The sequence below is a fragment of the Plectropomus leopardus genome, chromosome 17, assembly GCF_008729295.1.
Source record: "Plectropomus leopardus isolate mb chromosome 17, YSFRI_Pleo_2.0, whole genome shotgun sequence".
Classification (NCBI taxonomy): Eukaryota; Metazoa; Chordata; class Actinopteri; order Perciformes; family Serranidae; genus Plectropomus; species Plectropomus leopardus.
The window spans coordinates 19,930,724-19,952,330 of NC_056479.1; the positions used below are offsets into that span (position 1 = coordinate 19,930,724).

Consider the following 21,607-nt stretch of genomic DNA (forward strand, 5'->3'; position numbering starts at 1 on the left):
CTGAGAAAACTGGTTCGACTTCTTTCCCAAACACAGGAAAAAAAAATAGCAAGAAATGTCCTGCAACCTGCAAAAAAAAACAACCACAAATCACAATGATGATGATAATAAGTAAAAGGTGATCATAGCGAGGTAAAAATGTCCAGAAAACTATTATCTTGATTATATATTTAAAATTATGTTAGAAAAATATACATATGTTGATTTTTTTAGCCCTATATAGAAGTCACTTTCTTATTTGTTTGTTTTTACTTTTATTTTTTTTAATTTTATAGTAAGTTTTTGTAAGTTTTTACTAATTTCTTTAAGTTGCTCTTCACCTTCTTCTCATGTTTTTAAAAGAAATCAAACCAGTTTGCTCAGGTTTCAAGGGATTAAGGTAATGTTCAATATTTGTTTTAACATTGAGTAGGTAGACTGGATAAATATTATAGATATTTTTGAGTCCATTTTTATACGCAAAAGAACATTTAAGATATCCACAACATCATTCTTCCTGTGACAAATGCATCTAACCATTTATCATAGTCAGGAACTATAGTTATTTATTAAGGAGGGAGGGTCATCAAAAAAAAAGCTAAAAATGAAGTATAGTCCCTAAAAACAAACCCTATGAGTGAAAAACTCAAGGAATATCCATTACAATTAGGTTAGTTAACCCTTCGAAACCTACATTGCTTTCAAAAACATGGGGATAAGGCAATGAGCAATTTAAGAAGAAATGACCCAAAAAGGAAAAAGAAATAAAACAAAACAAAGAAAATTACCTGAAAATTAACACACACAAAAATTAAATAGATTAATTAATAAACAGGCAGATTACTTCAAAAAAGTAACAATAATTCTGTACCATAGTTTTAAATAATAATAATAATCACAAAAATTCTAGATATCATTTTCTGAACATTTTTAGCTTCTAAAAACAAATTTTCTAAATCTAAGTGTGCCAATGATTTCTTGCAAAGTTTACAGCACCCCAAAATCACACCAATTTGCTCATGGTTCAAAGGTTTGAATAGTTGTGAGAGTCGTATGAATGCAGCACAAGAAAAGTGATGTCGGCCCAGGTTTCAAAGGACTAAATGAAAAAAAAAATCCTATTTGAACACATACAGATCTCTGCATCCTGTACAATCAACGACCCAAAAAAGGGATTCTGTCCTTTAAATAAGAGGCTTTTGAGCCCTAACTTTGAGCGCGCATTTTCCAGGTCGTGCAATTACATAAGTCTGCGTCCAGGGCTGCGGTGTCAGAGGGGGAGAGTTGAGCTCAGTCTGTGTTTTGACGCTGAGCGCAGCAGCAGCAGAGAGGAGGAGTCGCTCCGTCAACTGTTGGCCTCTCCAGTCTAATCTGGATTAGAGTTTCGTCCGGTCTGCAACCAGGACTCCCAATAATCACATTATTCTGTATTGGGTTGACGCCTCCTGAAGCGGAAGGAAGGAGCGATGTCAAACGGTGGCGTCGTTGCAGACGCGTTTATCTTGACGCGGGACTGTTTGTTTTTGATCAAATCTAAGGGAGGGGAGAATTTTTGCGGCGAAGATTTTGTAACATTTGAGTAAAGTTGAGTGAATATTTGCTTGCCTGCGGTCGGTGGACGGTGCGCATCCTCGTGTGCAGCACATCGCTCTGCAGCATCCACAATGATCACTGCAGCCTGCAATTGAAGCACATTTCTGCTCAAACCTCTGCAACTGATAACACGAGAGCAGCTGCTTAAAACATGCCACATCCAGGTGAGTGCTCCTGATTTTTTTTTAATAATATCCAAAACAATATAATTGCACTTGATCTGAAATATAAGAAATTTTCTACAAGTGAGGACAGAACAAGGGGGCTTTTGTAGGGATTGATTTGACATCTCTTGAAATTGCATTAAGTTTAAAGGGGCAGTTCACCCTAAAATGAAAAATACATATTTTTCCTCTTACTTGTAGTGCTGTTTATCAGTCACGATTGTTTGGATGTATGTTGTTGACTGTGAAAGATATCGGTCGTAGAAAAGTCTGCCTTCTCTCCAGTTATGTAGAAGCAGATGGCACTCAGCTTGTGGTGCTCAAAGCGCCAAAAAAATGCATTTGAGAAACTCAACAGATATGGCTCTCTGGAGAAATCATGACCTGGTCACTCAAGATTCTCCACAGACCTTGTTGTGAGCAGTTTCATGTAGGAACTACTTTTTTTCCCGAACTACACCCACCAACCATATCACTGTGCAGTCAAAGTGTGCATACTGCTAGCAGCTATCTGCTATAGCGGCCCAGGAGGACAGTGTACTCGCAGCAAAACGCAGGATTTAATACGTCAAACAATGGAAATACTTTTCGTAGATTTTACTTTCCATGTTTCTGTGTACAGAAAGCATAAACTTAGAGTTGAATTGATGTTTTGAATACCTGACACTTGACTTTGCAAAGTAAGCGGAAGGATACACGTCTGTCTGCATTTGTTTTTTAAAATTAGGTGCTAAGAAATTGTATATAATGCCTGGGCTGGGGAAAAAAAGACCAGCCGTTACAGGACCAGCCTACTGGGAAAATTACCGACATTCCCGATGGCGAGTCTGTGCTTGACGCCATTAATGGTTACATCTCATGGTGAGGTGATGCAGTTGGTGGTTATAGTTTAGTACAAAGAAAGTAGTTCCTACATAAAACTTACTATTTTGAGTCACTGGGTCATGATTTCTGGAAAGAGACATTGCTGCTGAGTTTTTGAAATATATTTTTGGCGCTTTGAGCACCACAAGCCAAATGCTATTTAGTTCTATTATATTAGAGAGAAAGCAGAGATTTTGGGCTGAACTGTCCCTTTAAAGGATCAAAGGGGACTCATTTGCTTGAGTGATGTGTTGGATTACATTGTCCATTAACAGTCTACCTCTTTTTGCCCAGGAGATATTGTCTTAATGATTTGCTTAATGAGATATAGTACAGCTTTACCAACACTGACCATGTGATACCCAGACAAACACAGAGTGCTGCGCCAAATATCTCAGACATCAGGGTCAAACGGTAGTTTGAGGACAGGATTACACCTTTGAAAAAAAAAAACCACGCCTCCCTGTGTTATGTCGGGCTGCGCAGACTGTCACCTTTACTAATGTAGCCCTCGTATGAATTGTCATCCAGAAAGACAACAAATATTCTGTCTCCTTTATTTTATCCAGTTGTCCTAGTTTAATCAGGATAGAAAGGCAACGAGGAGGACAGAGTGAGAAAGACGTGAGGTTTTGGCAGGATTTACATCCCATGTAGACGTCAGGGATAAAAATTGGATTTTCTGCCAGTCACGTCATTTCTTCCTCTCCCTGTTAATCCATTTCGAGTTATCAACGACTCAGTCATAGTCTCCTGAATTTACCTGTCCCATCATCTGCAGCAAATACACAGGGTTTGTTATCACCTTGCTGTGTCTCATTTTGTTTACAGCTTAAAAACAGAGTACTTTAGAGGTTACAGGACAGATAGACAGTGGCTTTGTCATACTAAATTTTGCTTTAATTTGTCCTCTGATACCTTTGCTTTTCAAAAAATGTTTGGCAGTCATGAGGAACTTCTCAACACTTGTTTTTTTTTAAAGTTCAGACTCCATTGAACTTCTAAACTTTATTTCTCCACCCAGGACGACCTGAAGTTACTTGGGGCATCTCCGTTAAGACGCTAAGTTGATTAATTGGTTTGTTGATGGATAGAAAACAATATCTTCACGAACGATTTTTTTCATTCCTGTTTCCTGTTTTTCTTTGTTTTATATTATTGGAATAAAATATCTTTAGGTTTTTATCCTTGAGTCGAACAAATCAAGGTATCAAAAGACATCAGCCTTGGCCCAGAGAAATTGTGACAAACATTATCTCACTATTTTTCAATTTACATTTATTCAAGAAAATCTGCAGCAAACTTCTAAGTAATGCAAATAATTATTAGTTGCAGCTCTAAAGTGACCTTTCATGTGGAAATGTCATTATTACAAGGCAATTTAAGTATTTTGTAATCTGGACCTTATTTTCCAATGTATTTTTGTCTAAGTGACTAGAGACGATACTTTTTTGAGTTGTTCCAGTATTTAGAGTGTGCTGCAGCCGACAGTGGTGAAAAATGCCACAGTGTAATCCCTTGAGGAAAATCTCCACCATCAATACTGTATCTCAAAGTGTTTGTTTTTGCCACTGACAGGCTCAGATTATTATTTAAGTTTCTGACACTTAAAATAATAATCAAGTTGCCAGACTAACCAGACTCTATTTAGATAAACAGTTATTTTATTATTGAAAAATGTACTTCATTTAAAGTTGCCAAAAGCAAAATGAAACTTGCAAATGCCTTCTTCGTTCGTCTTTCCACTGATCCAACAATCACCGAGCCTGGTTTGGTTGAAACAAACCCTTAATTCACCCAGTGAGATTTGAAAATATGCTGCCTTTATACACACTAAAATTACTGTTTATTTAAATGTAGTCTGGTGGGTTTGGCAATATCAATTTTGGGGCTGTTTCTGGTTAAACTAAAAGGATCTAACAAAAGGGTCAGTCTCAGTAGAGATCCTTTCCAGAAATAGTTGGACACTTAAAATCTGAACCTATCAGCGACAAAAACAAGCACTTTTATTGGACGTAAATGATGCACAGCTGCCCATAGGGATCACATTTCAGCCTGTTTAGCAACTGCAGCTCTCTTGCTCAAAAATTGTTGTTCCCATTAGTCACTTAGACACAAAAACATGGGAAAATAGCGCCCAGCTTGAAGATACTTAAATTGCCCTTTCAGTGCGTTTCAATTGGACCAGATTGCAGCTTTGTTTTCTCTGTAAGACTGTCTCTCTCTTCCTTCAGTCAGGGGCATCAAAGAGTTTTTACATGCCTTTTGGTCATTGTTATTCAAAGCTCTATTTAAGAAATCTTCCTTTACTAATCATAAAACAGTTAAATCTGCTCCACTTTCCATCCTCAGGGGACAAACCAAAAACTGGGGATCCAAGCTCCTCGGATGGTTTTTCTTCCCTCTGGCAGAAGTTCACTTTTGACTGGAAAGCTGCCAAATCTCTGCTGACTCCGTGTTTCACAGAGCAGCAGAGATTTCCCTCTGCCTGTCAGCACGAACTGATCCAAACTGACTCCGAAGCAGAAATTGATTAGGGTAATGCGGGGCTGTCAGCTTAAGCTCTGGCAGAGCAGCACTTTAGTTGAATTAGATTTGACAAACAGCGCAGCAGGTTGGTGCTAAAAATTAACATCTCATTAAAAACAAGACTGCACGGAGAAGTGAGGAGATTTGGGGCGAGCCAATGAGAAAGTTAAATTACGTGCGCACCATGGTAACAAATGACACTCTGTGGCTTTGTAAATTGGTTTAATCAAAGTCGCAGCTGTTGAATTTACTCTTTCCTGTTAATGGTGGAAAAATTGTTTTTTTGACAACAATATCACCCTCTGTTTTGCTCGGAACATGGCTGCAGTATTTTCTCTCCGAAAAATTGGATTAAAACAAACAAACATGACCAAACTGGCACACAAATGAAGAATTATCTTAACTCAGGCTCCACTTACTAACTTCATTGGAGGTGATAAGCGCCTGAATCAACTTTCAAACTCAACAATAGTAGAATGTTTCATTTTAAAACTTAAGTATTTCCTCTGCTAGTTTATTTTGTCTAATAAACTTCCTGATATTTGTCAGTTTTCTTATGATTTAATCCTCTATGAACACACAATGGCGACCTCAGTAGTTTTTCATAGGGATGGACAAATGGGGTCACTGAAAATCTTGGGGTGTCACACAAAAACCAAAAGCTATAAGTGAATTTCAGGATTCTGTTTTACCGTTGCTCATAAAGCCTTCGTGTGCACACATATGACGCTGCATTACGTGCGCGTGTGGCTGACAGCTTGCACAAGTGTATCTGCAGATGTATCTGAAATTGAAAGACACTGATTGCTCATTCATCAGATTGAATTCATGTCCCAAGTGTCTTAATTTCGTGTCATAAAAGCCTCTTTAATATGAAGGATTACAGTTAATCCACTCTCAGTCTGGATGATGGCGTAGCTGCCGACTCTCTGTGATTCGTGCTGCGCAGCCTGCCTGCTGTGATGCATGTCAGTGATTGTTTCATGGAAACGAGCTGTGGAGAGCTCATATAGATCCATGAGGCCTGATTTCCACAGGGAGTTTCTAATTGTTGTGTTTTCAAAGGCATAATGGATAGCAGTTAGGGAGTGGCTGGAAAAAAAAAAAGAAACTTGTTTTCCCAGTTACATCTATGACAAGCCTTGCATGTGTCACTGAGCTCTTGCTGAGTCGTTAATTTGTTATCTGAATGAAGAAAAGTGGAATATGTGAGAGTTGTCTGCATGCATATTTGTACTTATCTTGAGCGATTATTTGTTTCTGCATCAGATGTGCTTGCTTTTCTCGTCTAAAACCAAGCAGATGCTGTCACAGATGAAGTTATTTCCTCCTGTGTTTTACTAAAATCAAACCTCAGACAGCCATAAGTTCAGAGACGTGAGTTTGTGATTGAAGTGTTGCTGTTTTGAATCCCTGAACCATCTGGAAGGATCTTGTCAGAGGATATACATGAGTGACAGGCAATGTAACACAAGAGAAAACTTTGAAAGAAAATATTTCAAATGACACCAGAAGAACTTGAATATCATTCTCAATATCTTTCAGTGCTCCTCGGATAAGACAAATGTGTCAATTAGGCACAATTAAGGATAGTGGATCGGATCACTGCATCTAATTTGGGATTAGCTCTGACTGTGGGATTAAACTCCTTATGATGATTGAAACAAAGCACTCATCCACTGCTTCCTTATCTGCAACTTTATGTGAACTGACAGCACACATAGAGCGAAACACAAAGCTCCCTGCATCCCTGGTGAGGAGCAGCGGAGAAGACAGAGTAGAAAGCACAGAGGAGATTAGAGAAAAAGGTTGGGAGGTGAAAGGGGAGAGAAAATTAGAAAAGCAATGGAGAGGACGGAAATAGGAAGAAGGTCAGAGCAGCAGATGAACAAGCAGCAGAGAGGCTTAATGTTAAAGGAATATGTCACTCAGAAAAAAAACGATTGTCCTTATTTACTCACCCAGTGTTACGTTGCATTTGTTAAAAAAACACAGTTTTTCTTACATGCCTCCACAGAGAACGGAGAATTCAAAAACGGAGTAAATTTCTGATGAACTGAAATCAAAACATCTGTTTACAAACTCTCACACAACTCATTTAGTGTAATCCAAGTTTCATTTGTCCAGTCTTATGCTCAGTACTTTCCAAACAGACAGCAGCCCTTTCCCACAGCGAACTGACCAGAAAGTGAGATTTATTTATGCTCTCTTCAAAGCCAGACTCCACTGACAAATACACTAATTTTACCTCACTACACATGAAAGCTGCTGGTCTACTGCTGCATCAATCAGGTAGTTTATTTGTGTTATTATGTGACTTTGACGAATCTGAATGAATCCTTGAAAGCACCGAATTCACACAGTAACGCAAACACACTAACTGATTGAGGCAGCGGTAGACCAGCAGCTCCTGTGTTCAGAGAGGTAAAACGACTGTTTTACGACTTTAAAGAGAGCATAGATCCGTTTCACTTTAAATTAAGTTTCCTGCTGGAAAGGGCTGTCTTTCTCGAAAGTACTGAACATATAACTGGATAAATGAGACTTGTATTATACTGCACGAGTTGCTTAAGAGGTTGTGAATGGATGTTTCGATACAGTTTAGCTTTTGTTACTTAAATTCAGCAAGAATTGTTTTTTCCATTTTTGGATTCTTGGTTCACTGGAGACATGCAAGAAAAACACCTTTACAAATTCAATTTCACACAGGGTGTGTAAAAAATACACAAATGGTCATTTGGAGGTTATGCTGCTGTTAAAAGTGATGTTGTGGAATTATTTGATGTTTGTCAAAGCTGTTCAGATAACCACATTTAAATATATTTTCTTGTCTATCACATTTCCAGCATCCAACATGACGGACTATGAGCTACCCGAGGAGGATTTAACAAGTCCACATGCAGTTAAAGACTCGCGGTGCTAGTCGCACCATGCTCCGTGTCTTCAGGGACTACATTTAGTTGACCACACTCTCTCAGTAGCTCCTGGTTGACTTCCATCATGGAGGAGAGCAAGCTCATCTTCAGCCTGGACGGCCACGATGAAGGTCCCACTGTGGTGTTTTCCAAAGACAAACCACAGGACAGAGGGGTCCAGCCTGTTCTCAGTCTGGGGATGGATTTGGACCTGAGTCTAGGCCACAGCTCCCAGCCCTCCTTGCTGACTCACTCCCCCTCATCCCCGGGCTCTTTAGCTGATCTTTCAACATCATCGGCAGATCTGCTCATCACCACCAACCTCGTCAAATCCTCCTCCACGGACCTGGAGCCGAGGGAAAACAGCTCCCTGCGAGGCAAACCTCTTCTTAGCCTGGTCAAGTCCCTGAGCACCGAGATTTCCCGCCGGGTCGAGCCAGAGGTCAATCTGTCCAAGTCAGACTCCAAGCTGCATTTACATCCTTGGAAGCAGCATCCAAAAATCCCAGAGGCCAGGCCTGAGGTAGGAGGGCTGAATGAGAATGATGACTGGGAATCACCTCCCACTGAGCCCCGGGGCAGCTCGCTGATCGCAGAGCTGGAGGACACGCGAAGAAAGTTCTCGGAGGCCATGCAGGATCCGCTGAGCATGCTGAGTAAGATCATGGGGGACGAAAGCCCCAAGCAGGGGAGGACTTCTGGCGCCGGAGACTCGCCGTCCTCCCAAGGCAGCTGTGGCAAAGACGGGGGCAGTGAAGATGCAGACCTTAAATGCCGGAGGAGAGCTGACGGTGAGCACAGAGGTGTGTGTGACACGCCTCTGAGAAGACTCCAAAAAGGCTCCTTAAGGAAATCCTCGGCCTCCCCAGAGCGCAGTGACAACCATTTAGAAATCCGCACTTATGGAGATATGATTCAGGTGGTGGAGCTCCAGAATGGATCCAGAGGGACACATCACAGAACTTACACCCAGTCTCGAGTCACGTTGCCGGGCTCATCGCTGCCTCTTCACTGGCTCGTTCCTGTGGGTCTTCTAGCTTACGGTTTCTTCGTGTTGCCCCTGCCCTCCTACGTGACAGGTCTGTCCGTCGGGGTTGCGTGTGGCTTTTTGTTGGGCCTGGTGGTGGTGTTCATGTTTGCCCCGCGACGTTCATCTGCCAGAAGCAACAGGGGCGCTCTTTTTAGTAAATCCAGACCCCTGAGCATGGATCTACTGGATGGCGGGCTCACAGATTCGGAAATTGTCGAGGTAAGAAATGAGTAAAAGACAACATAGAGGAGGGTAAACATGAAGGTGACGATGTAGTGAAGTCAAAGTACTCTTTCTACTTTTATCCAGACTTCTCAGATTCCTTAAATCGTGTTACACATTTGAGTGTAGCAGAGAGCAGGAAGCCACTCTCTGGTTACTGATTTGACTACATGGAAATGGGGTTCAAGCTCTAATGTTTCGGAGATCAAAACAACAAACAGCCGCAGCTGTGTAAAGCATTGGACATCTTTAATGATAGTGCTGTCAGTGATGCTTAATGGATTAGTATTGAAGTAATTACTGTATAGAAAACTGCCCTCAGGCACAGCAGGTTCTGCAGCTAAAGAGCAGGTGATTTTGATAATAGCTTCCTCAAAGCGCTTGACAGCTCTGCTGAGAGAGCCGGGCTGGCGGCCTCGATAAATGCAAAGCTAGCAGGTTCAAATGAGGTGAATTTTATAAGGACAGAGGAGCTACCAGCAGCAGGCTGTGGGCTGTTTCAAAGACTTGCACACAGTGTTAAATGAGGCAGATGTATTCTGCCGTGTCTCGAGTTTCCCCTCCTGCTGAGCTGTGTTGTTAAAGTCTGCACCCCTCACTGCGAATTTAATTGGCCCATGGAGAGTATCTGCCAGATTTACGTGTTTTCTGATATATTAACACTTAAGACTTATTTTTTTTTATTGTCTAGTGTGTGGGATTTAGGGGGATATATTAGCAGAAATGGAAAATACAATAAGTCTACATGGGGAGCAGGTCCTCGTCCATGGAGTTTGTTATGTTGCACCGCCATGTTGCGAAAGTAGCACAGAACGATAAACCAAACACTGGCTCCAGACAGGGCCTTTTGTGTTTTTGTGTCGCCCACCGAAGTTTGCAGCCTGCACATGATGAGCCTAAAAGCATTGGAAAAAACACAGGTTTTTCACAGAATTTTTACCGGTTTTATTCACCGGGTCCATTTGTTTTGGAAAGGAAGAAACCTCTTCAACAAAGCTTACTGTAGAAATTCTAACAGGGAGCAGTTTTAGCTGGTTGCAATTCACAATGCTCACTGCTAAAACCTAAACTTATATACCTATACACTGCTCCTATAATGCTTGAAATAACATAAAAGAAAAAAAGAAAATAACAGATAAGTAAAAGTCCCAACTGACCATTAAAACATTGTAAAACTGGTCAAGCATGGAAATTAACGTAGATACGTGATGAATGCTAAAAGTCCAGGCATGTGGTCATAACAGATGTTAGGCGGCTCAAGTGTTATTAACCTAATCCAGTGGAGGTTTTTCATTTTTCAGGACAATGTGAGGTGATTTGTGACTAATTGTTGGGTTTAACACCCTCATTATTTCCTTCCAGGGCTGGATGAACGAGACACACAGCTACGACCCCGAGACTTTCCACCCCTCCGTCACACACTCTGTCTATGTCACCCTGGAGGACGGCCGGCTGCGCCTGGCATACCCACGTGCCAACATCCCCCGGTGGGCGGCGTTCAATGAGACGCCCCACGAGGCCACGTTCTTGCGTTCACGCACTTACCAGCTGGCTAACTGTAAGGTCAGTGCACTATATATAAAATATTCTCATTTCTGGGTCCCTGGGGAGCAGGCATGTCCCTCAGAGGGGAGTAAAAGAGAAGGCGACCTCTCGCCTGAACTCACATCTCTCCGCACCCACATTGTCATCTAACACGGACGTGAAAGACCAGAAGGATTACGACTGAAGTGATGATGCTTTGAATAAACTTGACCCACCTACTGTCCCAGTAGCACAGTGATACTCAACTTACGGCCCGTGGGCCAACTGTGGTCCCCTGTAGGGTGACGGGTAGCCCTCCAACCATTTTTTAATTCACAATAAAAGTAAAGTGATTCACACTGACAATTGTTTCTGTACTTTAAGTATACATAAGCTGCCAGAGTGCATAACAAAGCATCAAATCCCTGCACCCCTAACAGAGGTCCTAGCTAAGCCCATAATGTCCTAAAGTCCTAAAAATGTCCTAAAACCCGAGAAACTTATGAAAAATGTCCTAAAACCCTAGAAATGTCCTAAAATCCTAGAAACTTACGAGAAATGTCCTAAAATCCTAGAAATGTCCTAAAATCCTAGAAACTTACGAGAAACGCCCTAAAATCCTAGAAATGTCCTGAAATCCTAGAAATGTCCTGAAATCTTAGACACATCCTGTAATCCTAGAAATGTCATAGAAACATCCTAAAGTCCTAGACATCTCTAAAATTGTAGTAATGTCCTAGAAAAATCTTAAAATACTAGAAATGTCCTGAAATCCTAGAAGCATGTATGGGCCTTATGCTATTGGCCCCTGGCCTCCTGTCATTTTGCAAAAGTGGCCCCCAAGCAAAGCAAGTTGAGTCTCCCTGCTGTAGCGTATTAAGGCAGTAGCTTCCAACAGAGTGGCAGAATAAAACCGACACACAATCTAATCGATGCAGGGAGCCCTTTGGCAATAGCAAACTGTCAACACAAATTTTGCCTGCCAGCCTTTCTTGTAGAAAATAAAAACACAGATAAAAAAGAAAATAACACTTATCATCATTTATCGTCTCTCTCTGTTGCTTTTACTCCCAGGTGTCTCTGTTGCCGCCTGGTTTGGCTCGCAAGAGGATCTGGAACAAGAAGTATCCCATCTGCGTCACTCTGGCTGACGGGGAGGTTGGGGAGGAGATTTTGGTTGAAGGGCAGGAAGAGGAAGAAAGGACAGAGAAACACACCGTCCCAGACCACCAGCTTCCTGTCACGCTGTACCTGTTCGGCCGCACAGGAAGAGAGAAGGAGGAGTGGTTTCAGCACTTCCTGTCTGGCTCCAAGGCTGCAGCAAAGAGCAGTGTGAGCGGGGAGGAGAGTGCAGGTAATGCAGGTAATGCAAGACCCTCTTAGACAGTTGTAATGCAGCTTTAATCGGCATTCAACTCAAAGTCTCATTCACCTCCAGCTCTCATGTTCATGCTCATACAGTCTCCACAACTTCATCCATATTTTTTTATTTAATTTGTGAATTTCCTTGACAAAGTAATGTAATGCAAAAGCTCACATGTCGTCCGACAATATTTGTTCTGTTTGATTATGAAAGATTTGCTAGATTTCCCCAAAGTCAAGATATTTACAACATGAAAAATTTAAATTTCTCCACGTCTAAATATATAGCACTTTGAAATGCAGCACCAAAGCTCACTGAGCCAGTGGAGGGCTGGTCTAAAAGGAAAGGCTATTTTGTATTTTATATCTTTTTTTTTCTTATCAAAAGCAAAAAACTGTAACTATCATCTGTAATGCAAACAGTCATTGTTGAAACACGTGAAGGACAGATTGATGCTCACGCAAGAATTGCACTGTTTCTGTGAGTTATATTTACCAGCTCCTTCCACACACTCACTTCGTGTCTCCGTTTTTCTCTGTCGCTCAGAAACATCATGTGGTGGAGACGCTGCTAAAGAAAGCACAGAAGAGCTGCACGACTTGCCAGGAGCAACAAGATCAAGAACGCTGCTGGAGTATAGCACATACATGACTCAGATCATTGGCTCGCAGAGCTGCAATCCCACCCCGAGCCCCTGCCATAGTGACAAGGGAAGCCCCACATCCCAGAAGAAGGTCAATGAGCAAAATTTTTATTTAGCTTTTAGTATTATTGTAGCTTTTAGTGTTATGTCTAGTGTAGTGTTATGACCCCGAGTCTTCCTGGGGTCCTGCACATTAACATACAGTTCAAACATAAAATTCAAGTATAGAAAATGTATGATTGAAAAACAGTACAGACATAAAAAATACAAGACAACTTAAGATAATAATCTGAATGCTAGACTAATACCTATATGAAAAGACAGAAATAAGAAATATGTTATAGTAGTTGTAGCAGTATAATTAGACAGCAACAGGAAGAAAAACACCTACATACATAAAGTAACAATGAGGCAATAATATGGCAAGCAGACTAAACAGATAAATCCATGATATAAAACAGAAAAAGCATCAATAAGAGCGTAAGCAAATATCCAAACTTTGTTCTGCTTACCCTCTGCATGTCATGTTAATACTCTACATAACTCCTATTGATCAGAGCGGATCAATATCAGCTACTGTTCCTCTGTTCTGCTAAGCGCTCAGACCAGCCTCGTCCAGGATGCGGCTCACCTAAACACATCCTTGCTGACTCGACCAAATGTCCATGTGCAGAAATATCAGGTATCACCTGGCTGGAAGGATATTAATAGGGACTGACTGAGCTGATAATCCTGGCATTGGTGATTTGGTATCGGCAGCCCACATTGAGACAGTCTGTCCTGATGTTTAGAGAGTCCAGGGTTCCCATGGATTCTTAAAAGGCATTGAAAAACTTGAAATCATCAAAAAAAAAAAAAGCCTAAATTGTTAGAAAAATGTTTTAAAATGCCAATCTTTCAAAAGTCTTAACAATTTGGGGGGCTCGGCAAGTAGTATTTTATTAATCTTTCTTTTCTGATGTTGCATTGCAAATTTTGGTTTTTGTAAAGTCTGACGAAAGCTGTAGAAACCCCAGAGCATAAATAATAGCATAGGAATGACAAAAAATTGTATTTTTATACAATACATGTGCAGACATAAATGTCCCTCTGGAACTTATTTCTCTGTGTTTTTTTCCCACAGTGTCAAAATGAAGAGCATGCATCTGGAAGTCAGGCTGGAGCTGAGTCCAGTGCAGGTTCAGGGGCAGAGGGACGCTCTGCAGAGGGCCAGCCCACCTGGGTGAACTCACTGGTGGGACGGATCTTCTGGGACTTTCTGCGGGAGAAGTACTGGACCGATCAGGTGGCGCACAAGATCCAGAGGAAACTCAGCAAGATCAAGGTGAGGGTAGATGAGGAGGGTGATTTATTAGCCAAAAGTCCTTAGATGATTAAATGTTTGGTTTTGAAACCTGGAACAACATCAATTTTCTTGTGCTGCATTCAGATGCCTTTTTCAAACATTTAAACCTTTTAAACCTGAGCAAAATGGATTTGTATTTTCAAAATAATTTGAGTAATTTGGCAAGAAATGTCCCACAAACAAGAAGATTACCCCCAAAGAGAAGAGAAATATCATTAGAAGGTAATAATAACAATAAATAAACAAATGTCCAATAATAATAATTATCATTATTATTATTGGACATTTGTTTATTTATTGTTATTATTACCTTCTAATGATATTTCTCTTCTCTTTGGGGGTAATCTTCTTGTTTGTGGGACATTTCTTGCCAAATTACTCAAATTATTTTGATTTTCTTTCCTTTTTTATTATTAGATTTTAGGTATTATTATGCTTGTAATTTTATTATTAATAATAGTTCTACTTTTTTGTGAGGTCACCTTGAGTGTTGAGAAAGGCGCCAATAAAGGTATTAAGTCATTATTATTATTATTATTATTTATTATTATTTTGCCTTTACCTTTTTCTTTCCTTTTTTTGGCTAGATTTTAGGTAATTTGCTTGTAAATTCTTTCCATGTTTTTGAAAGGAATCAAGTCAGTTTAATCAGGTTTCAAAGGGTTAAACTGATGCTCCTTAGTTTTATATTCACATTCATCTTCATATATATGTATATGTGTGTGTGTGTGTGTGTATATGTATAGTATACACTGTCATCAGTGTCATACTGACTAATGGCATGGAGAGGCAGCGGTAAGTGTACTGTAGGTCAGAGCTCTGCAAGCTGTGTCGCTCGATGATTCGACCTGAACAAGGTCAAAAGATGTCATGCTGGAAACTTCAACGCTGCAGCTCTGTTTCCTGTGTGTGTTTGTGTGTGTGTGAGACGGGGAGAGGGAGTCAGTCTGCTGATAATGCACTCCTTCTGGTTGCAGAGGCGGGAGGTGGGAGTGAGCACAGCAGCGCTGATGGCACTGCAGCATCTCATTACTCATTTCCTGCCCTCCTCTTTGACACACACCATCCTTTTTACTATCTCTGTCCTTCACGCACACGTACACACTCGTACACACCCCAGGTTTCCCCGGTGTGCTCATTTATTTGAAGTAATTTTCTCCCCCTGTGGAGTATTTATCTTACACAGATTTTATCTGGAATTTTTTTATGCCTGATATAAACGCAGCATGTTTACTAATTAAAACTGTTGTTTGTCTCATTACAAGTTGCCGTACTTCATGAATGAGCTGACTCTGGCAGATCTGGACATGGGCACTTGCCTACCCCAAGTCCTCAGCACCTCTACACCAACACTGGACCGCAGAGGTACAGTCGTATGTATTTGCACGCGTACATGGCGCATTGGATAATTACCCACCTATACATGCTCGTGCTCTGTGCCTGAGTAACGCTCCACAGAGCCACAAACCTGGCTGTAAACTGAAGTCTTGTTTTAATGCCTCTGCCCCTGGCTAGAGGCATTATGTTTTCGATTTGTCTGTCTACCTGTCCATCCCATACTCGTGAACGTAACATTTCAAAAACGCCTTGAGGGAATTTTCTTAAATTCTGCACAAATATCTTGCCTGATATCGGACACAATTGTCGTAATTTTAAGCTCACACTGACGCATAGCCATGACAACATAACTGTTTTGCTGTCGAGTGGAGCGGAGAAATAGACTGTATGCAAGGATGGATGACAAAAGAGCTTTTCAGAAGTGAAGCCAGAACAGCTCAATCGCCCCCTTATGGCTGGCTGCAGTACAGGTCATAAACCCATCCATGACAGCAATGGGACGTGAGCCGAAATAAAAAAATAAAAGTACATGTCCTATCATGTTTCTTTAAAGTGGTTTCTGTTATTTTAGGCAGTTCTTATCATGCTGATGTTTGTTCAAGTTTTCATTGTTCTGATAAGTCTGGTTTTAATTAGTTATTTGATGCTCTAAAAAAGGGGTTTGACAACATGACCGACAGTCCTCCTGTGTGCCTGAGTTCAGTGGTGCTGCTTGCAAACAGATGAAAAGGCAAGAACTCTGTACTGCGAAGTTCGCTCCCCTGCAGACTCTGGCTCCAAATGACATCACCTGTTGAGATGTATTGTCCATTTATATATTCAGTAAAAAAAACAATTAAAAATTTGGTTTAAAAAACTGCTGTCAGGTACAGGTGAGAAGACATGTCAATTTCAAACAGCATCAGTAGCAGCATCTATTTTTGTTAATAGCACTCGCAATTGCAAAAAGTTGCTTGAAACTAGCTGAATATGATGCTCAAAGTTTTGGTTTTGATAAAACATTTGCCAAAGGCATATAAACAAAAACATATTTGTGTTAGAGTTTGTGATATTCCAAACTCTAAATTTCGGTAACCATTTTCATTTTTTATTGGAAAATGCATATTTCCAAATCTCGGTTGTCTGTCTCATTAAGTACTAATAATCAGTATCGGAATCGGTCCTGAAAAACCAGTATAGGTCGACCACTAGTCCCTAATGCTGCTCTCCCTCTCGCCAAAATTTAGCGCAACTTATATCGGTATATCGGCCTCTTCCCAACAAGATAGCATGACATGGTTGGTACCAACGCATGCGTCAGCTCATCCTGTTTAATATGTTATCTGTGTCTTCTAGTTAGCTTTAAAAGTTAGCCAGCAGTTTTTATTTGTCAACCTTTAATGATTAACCATAGACCCATACATGCCCAAGCATGACCCCAGCCATTCATGCCCCCCCCCCTTGGGGCAGGGTCATCCATATCCTTTAACACCCCCTAACAACAGGCCTGCTTGAAACTGTGATTTTGTAGATCAGATGTGTGTATTAACTATATTTACCTTTTACAGTTTGTAATTTCTTTGCAGCAACATCCATATTTAAAACATTGTCATAGATACATACAAGTCTGAATAGACACACAACCACGAAACTGTGATTCTAGTTTCTTTTCTACACCACAGGCGTCACCTGATAAAGTTTACCGGACGGTCACCACCCAGATTTCTTCTCTGAGACACAAAACTGCAGGCAGCTTAGGCCATGATCTCATTTGTCTCTTTACAGAGTTTGTGGCACCTGCCCTGAAAGCTTTCTCCTGCCGAAGAGATTAGCAATCCTCTTGGCCTTGACTAAGCTTAACTGACAATAGCATGGCCGAGCTATCCTCTGTTGGTCTAATGTCCCCTCTGCAACAACAGTGTGCCCGGCCAGATCAAGGCGAGATGTTGGCTTGTTAAGAAATCTGATCTGCTTCCTCCCTTTATCCCCAAGGCCTGTGGCTGGAGCTGGAGGTGGTGTACACAGGCTGCCTTCAGATGACCCTGGAGACTAAGATGAACCTGTGTAAACTGGGTAAAGAAGGAGAGGACGAGGCTCACAGCATTTTAGAGACCCAGCAAGTGGGGTGAGGCACATTCATGTTTCATATTACTATAGAGCATATGGAGGTGGATGTGAGCACGCACAAGGACAAATGAGTCTTCTGAGATCAGTAGATAAGTGATACATAAGTGATGCCACTGGTGTGTTTTCAGCTCGAAGCCCAGGCTGTGTATACTGGCTGACAGTGACGAGGAGTCATCCAGCGCAGGCTCGTCTGATGAAGAGGAAGTCCCACTGTCTGAGACGCAGGGGCCTCCGGGAGAAAAGAGCACAGCGGTCGCAGCCGAAGGGTAATTTAACAACTTCATTACAAAAGAAATCAAATATGCATGGATTTTAGGTCACTAAACTGCACTGCGCTGTAGTTTCTGAACCATGTTGCACTTGTGGTCGCATCTTAGTGATGTAACTGCAGGTGTTTAATTTCTACAACAGAGGATTGGGACCATGTTAAAGACAAAAATGTTAGATTTCGAGAATAAAGTCGTAATTTCCAGAGTAAAGTCTTAACATTATGAGGAAAAAAATCCTCATATTTCGAGAATTATGTTGTGGTTTATGAGAAAAAATGTCGTAATTTTATGAGCATAACCTTGTAATATTAAAAGAATTAAGTCCTCATTTTATGAGAAAAAGTCGTAATTTTACAGGAAAAAAGTCATAATTTTATGAGAATAAAGTCCTAATATTACAAGAAAAAAAGTTGTACTTTTACAAGGAAAAAATGTTGAGAATAAAGTCATATTTTTACAAGAAAGGGGATATTATATTACAGAAATAAACATAATGCACAGGCTGCCTGTAGTCTGTTTTATGGAGTGATAAAAAAAAAATATCCAAAATCCCCTCTGTAAAAACATTTGACTCTGATGTTCCAACAAAATGAAACAACAATCTGAACCTAGCTTTATCCAATGTCTAGATTTTTGCCCTGGTAATTTTAGCTCATATTTAATTAGATATTGCTCAACAGCTGACACCTGGGGAAGTTTCATGGTGATATCTATTAGCTAAGTTTAACCCTATTTATCTGGAGTATCTCGCATTACACTTGATAGAGCTCTGATTTACTTGATATGCCATGTTCGAGTGTATGAAGTGCAAAAAACCTTAATGATAATAACAATAATGAACATGCATAAATGTGTAATCTTTGTAGAAATAGTCGCATTCTTGTCATACTCATCAGTATGTTCACCAGAGCTGCAGTCAGTTCAGTCCCACTTTGGATGGTTATATTATGTCCAAATTACAGTCCCACACTACATTTGTGCATGTGTCCTCATCCGTCCTGCAGGCACACTGGTGGCAGCACAAGTAGGAAGATCTTGAGATTTGTGGACAAAATCGCAAAGTCCAAATACTTCCAGAAAGCCACGGAGAATGAGTACATCAAGAAGAAGATAGCCGAGGTTTCCAACATGCCTCTGATGCTCAGCGTCGAGGTCCTGGAGCTTTCCGGCACTCTGGCCGTCAACATCCCACCTCCCCCCACTGACAGGATATGGTACTGAGTTCACTTTGCTCTCCGTAATTTTGTATTATATATTCAAAGGTTTCTTTTTTCTCATGCGGTCTTTTTCTCTCGTTCTCTCCTCTCAGGTACAGTTTCCGGGTCCCTCCCAGGTTAGACCTTCATGTGCGACCGACGCTCGGAGAGAGGGAGGTCACCTTCACGCATGTCACTGAGTGGATTGAGAAAAAACTGCAGTGTGAATTCCAGGTCGGTCCATATGGGGAGCTGACTGTAAAAATTCAGCTACAGATTTCTAGCTGATTAGTTTTTAAAATATTTAGCTCGTATTCAAGGAAAAAAAATCATTTAAAACATGCAATGTCTAATGTCTGCAAAATCTAAATATTAAATTAAAATCTTAATGTTTACTTTTGTCGTGCTAAAGTGGGAGTGGTTTAATCTTAAATTGGTTGGGAAAATGCATGATGTAGCATGGGCTATTTGCATATTTTCTACACGTTTAGAAGTTGATTCACCATTTAGATCTAACATGTAAAATTTAGATTTAAAGATAACATTTAGATTTAGTTTTGACATTTAAAGTTATTGTTTAGATTTAGTTTTAGCATTTAGATTAAGATGAGTTTTTAGATCTAACATTTAATGTTTAGATTCAGATTTGATATTTAGAGTTTACATGTAGACTTAACATTAAGAGTTCACACTTAACATTTAGATTTACATTTATTATTTAGATAGAGTTTTAACATTAAGATTTAATATTTATATCTAACATTTAACATTTAGATTTAGATTCTAACATCATTAAGATTTAACATTTAAGTCTAAAATTTAACATTTTGATGTAGATTTAACATTTAAATGTATATGTAATATTTAGATTAAGATTTCATACTGAGATTTAGATTTAGCTTTTAGAATGAGATTTAATCATTTGATCTGTTATATCTATTATAAATCTATAATATTTAGATCACTAAGAAAATTGACCAAAATTACCTTAATAAAGGGGGCAAGAATTATTAGAAAATGATCAAAAACTAGGGGAAAAAATATCCATAATCATTATAATTATGTCTTATTTGTTATTATGCTTTAATTTAATTAATTTATTTTTTGCTTATTTTCAGGGAATTTTCTTGTAACTTTTTATGAATGTATAGCTGTTTTAGGCCATGTCTTGTTAAGTTGCTCATTGCCTTCTCCTCATATTTTTGAAAGAAATCAAACTAAGGTTTCAAATGATTAAATATGGATTTGTTGCTTCTCAACAGAAAGTGCTTGTGATGCCCAATATGGACGATCTCTATTTGCCCTTGATGGCCTCCGGGCTGGACAACCCACCTGCATCCCACCAATCCTCAATCCACTCCTCATCCCACCAGTCCTCCATGGAGTCCCAGGACTACCTGTCGGAGTAATTTCCCCTCTGAGGTCACAGCTGAGATCATATCAGTGTAAAAAAAAAAGCCGTTGTGCACCTACTGCGGTGAATCTCTGATGGATTCGGAGGCAGCTGAAGCTGAAGCAGGGTACCGGCTCAGTGTTCATCCTGAGTGTTGGTTGTAACCAGTGCAGGAAGAAACCGCCTGAAGGCACGCTGCGACAGCGACCTCCCGGACTGTGAGAATGGTGCTACAGTGTCCCCTACTGTGAAGATGACTGTACTGTACACCAGTGAGAGCACATTTAACACCAAAAGGGAACTTTTTTTTATTTGATGCCAGCATGGATAAAAAAATGCAAAAACTGGATGTTTTTACTGCACGTTAAAACAAGGTTTTTTGATGACCTCTGTTTTAAAAGAATCTTGATGGAACGAAATAACCATCCGTTCATTTTCTGATCCTGTTACAACATGAGAAAAACATGGAGATGATTACGTTCAATCAGTCTACCATGGTGCATGTTTTTCTGAACAGTGTTGAAATGCCAATGGATTTATCAGAGAATAAAAACCTGTTTGAAACTTTAAATCTATTGAATTGTTGAACTTAAAGGGAAACTGGTATTTTTCAACCTGGACTAAATTTTTTTAGTTTTTCGTGTCTAGTATTGAGAGAGGATGCTACAGCCGGAAAACAGGCTGCAATATAACAACTCAGGTGCATCCATCAATTTATGTGCATTAAAAGTGCTTGTTTTTTGTCATCGATGGGCTCAGATTGTTATTATGGGTGCTTGACATCATTATGTAAAGGACCCTGCAGAGAAGTGAAACAATTGTCTGTAACTTTCACTTGTTCTGGTCTTTTTTGTGTCCAAGTTGTGTCCAATGTTGTGTGATCAGACTGCAGATGCATTTTTTAAGTGGCCTTTTTTTGGTGACCATTTCAAAGCACACCTGTGTGCAATAAAATATTAAAAAAAGCCAGTCGTTTTTGTCCTCTAAAAGTAAAGAGCGGTCCTGTAGTGAGACCAGAAAACAAAGCCGGTTGTAATAAGCAAAAAGTATGAAAAAATAACAACAAAAAAAAACAAACGTTAACTTTCTCTGCAGGGTCCTTTCTGTAATGTTATCAGACACTTCTTATAACAA

The 21,607-nt window shown here is 40.1% G+C and overlaps 1 protein-coding gene across 2 annotated transcripts; it reads left to right on the forward strand.

The window, feature by feature from the left end:
* The first annotated feature begins 1,301 nt into the window (after positions 1-1,301).
* On the forward strand, positions 1,302-20,968 carry LOC121956733 (testis-expressed protein 2-like). 2 transcript variants are annotated; one of them, XM_042505105.1, is made up of 12 exons: positions 1,302-1,736; positions 7,976-9,293; positions 10,659-10,859; positions 11,895-12,183; positions 12,730-12,917; positions 13,950-14,150; positions 15,437-15,536; positions 17,481-17,613; positions 17,744-17,881; positions 18,889-19,098; positions 19,194-19,314; positions 20,343-20,968. In XM_042505105.1, the coding sequence occupies exons 2-12, from the start codon at positions 8,130-8,132 to the stop codon at positions 20,487-20,489; spliced, it is 2,892 nt and encodes a 963-aa protein (XP_042361039.1). In that variant the 5' UTR covers positions 1,302-1,736; positions 7,976-8,129; the 3' UTR covers positions 20,490-20,968. The 2 variants fall into 2 exon arrangements, with proteins under 2 accessions (XP_042361039.1, XP_042361040.1); XM_042505106.1 differs by having other exon boundaries at positions 11,895-12,174.
* The last annotated feature ends 639 nt before the right edge of the window (positions 20,969-21,607 follow it).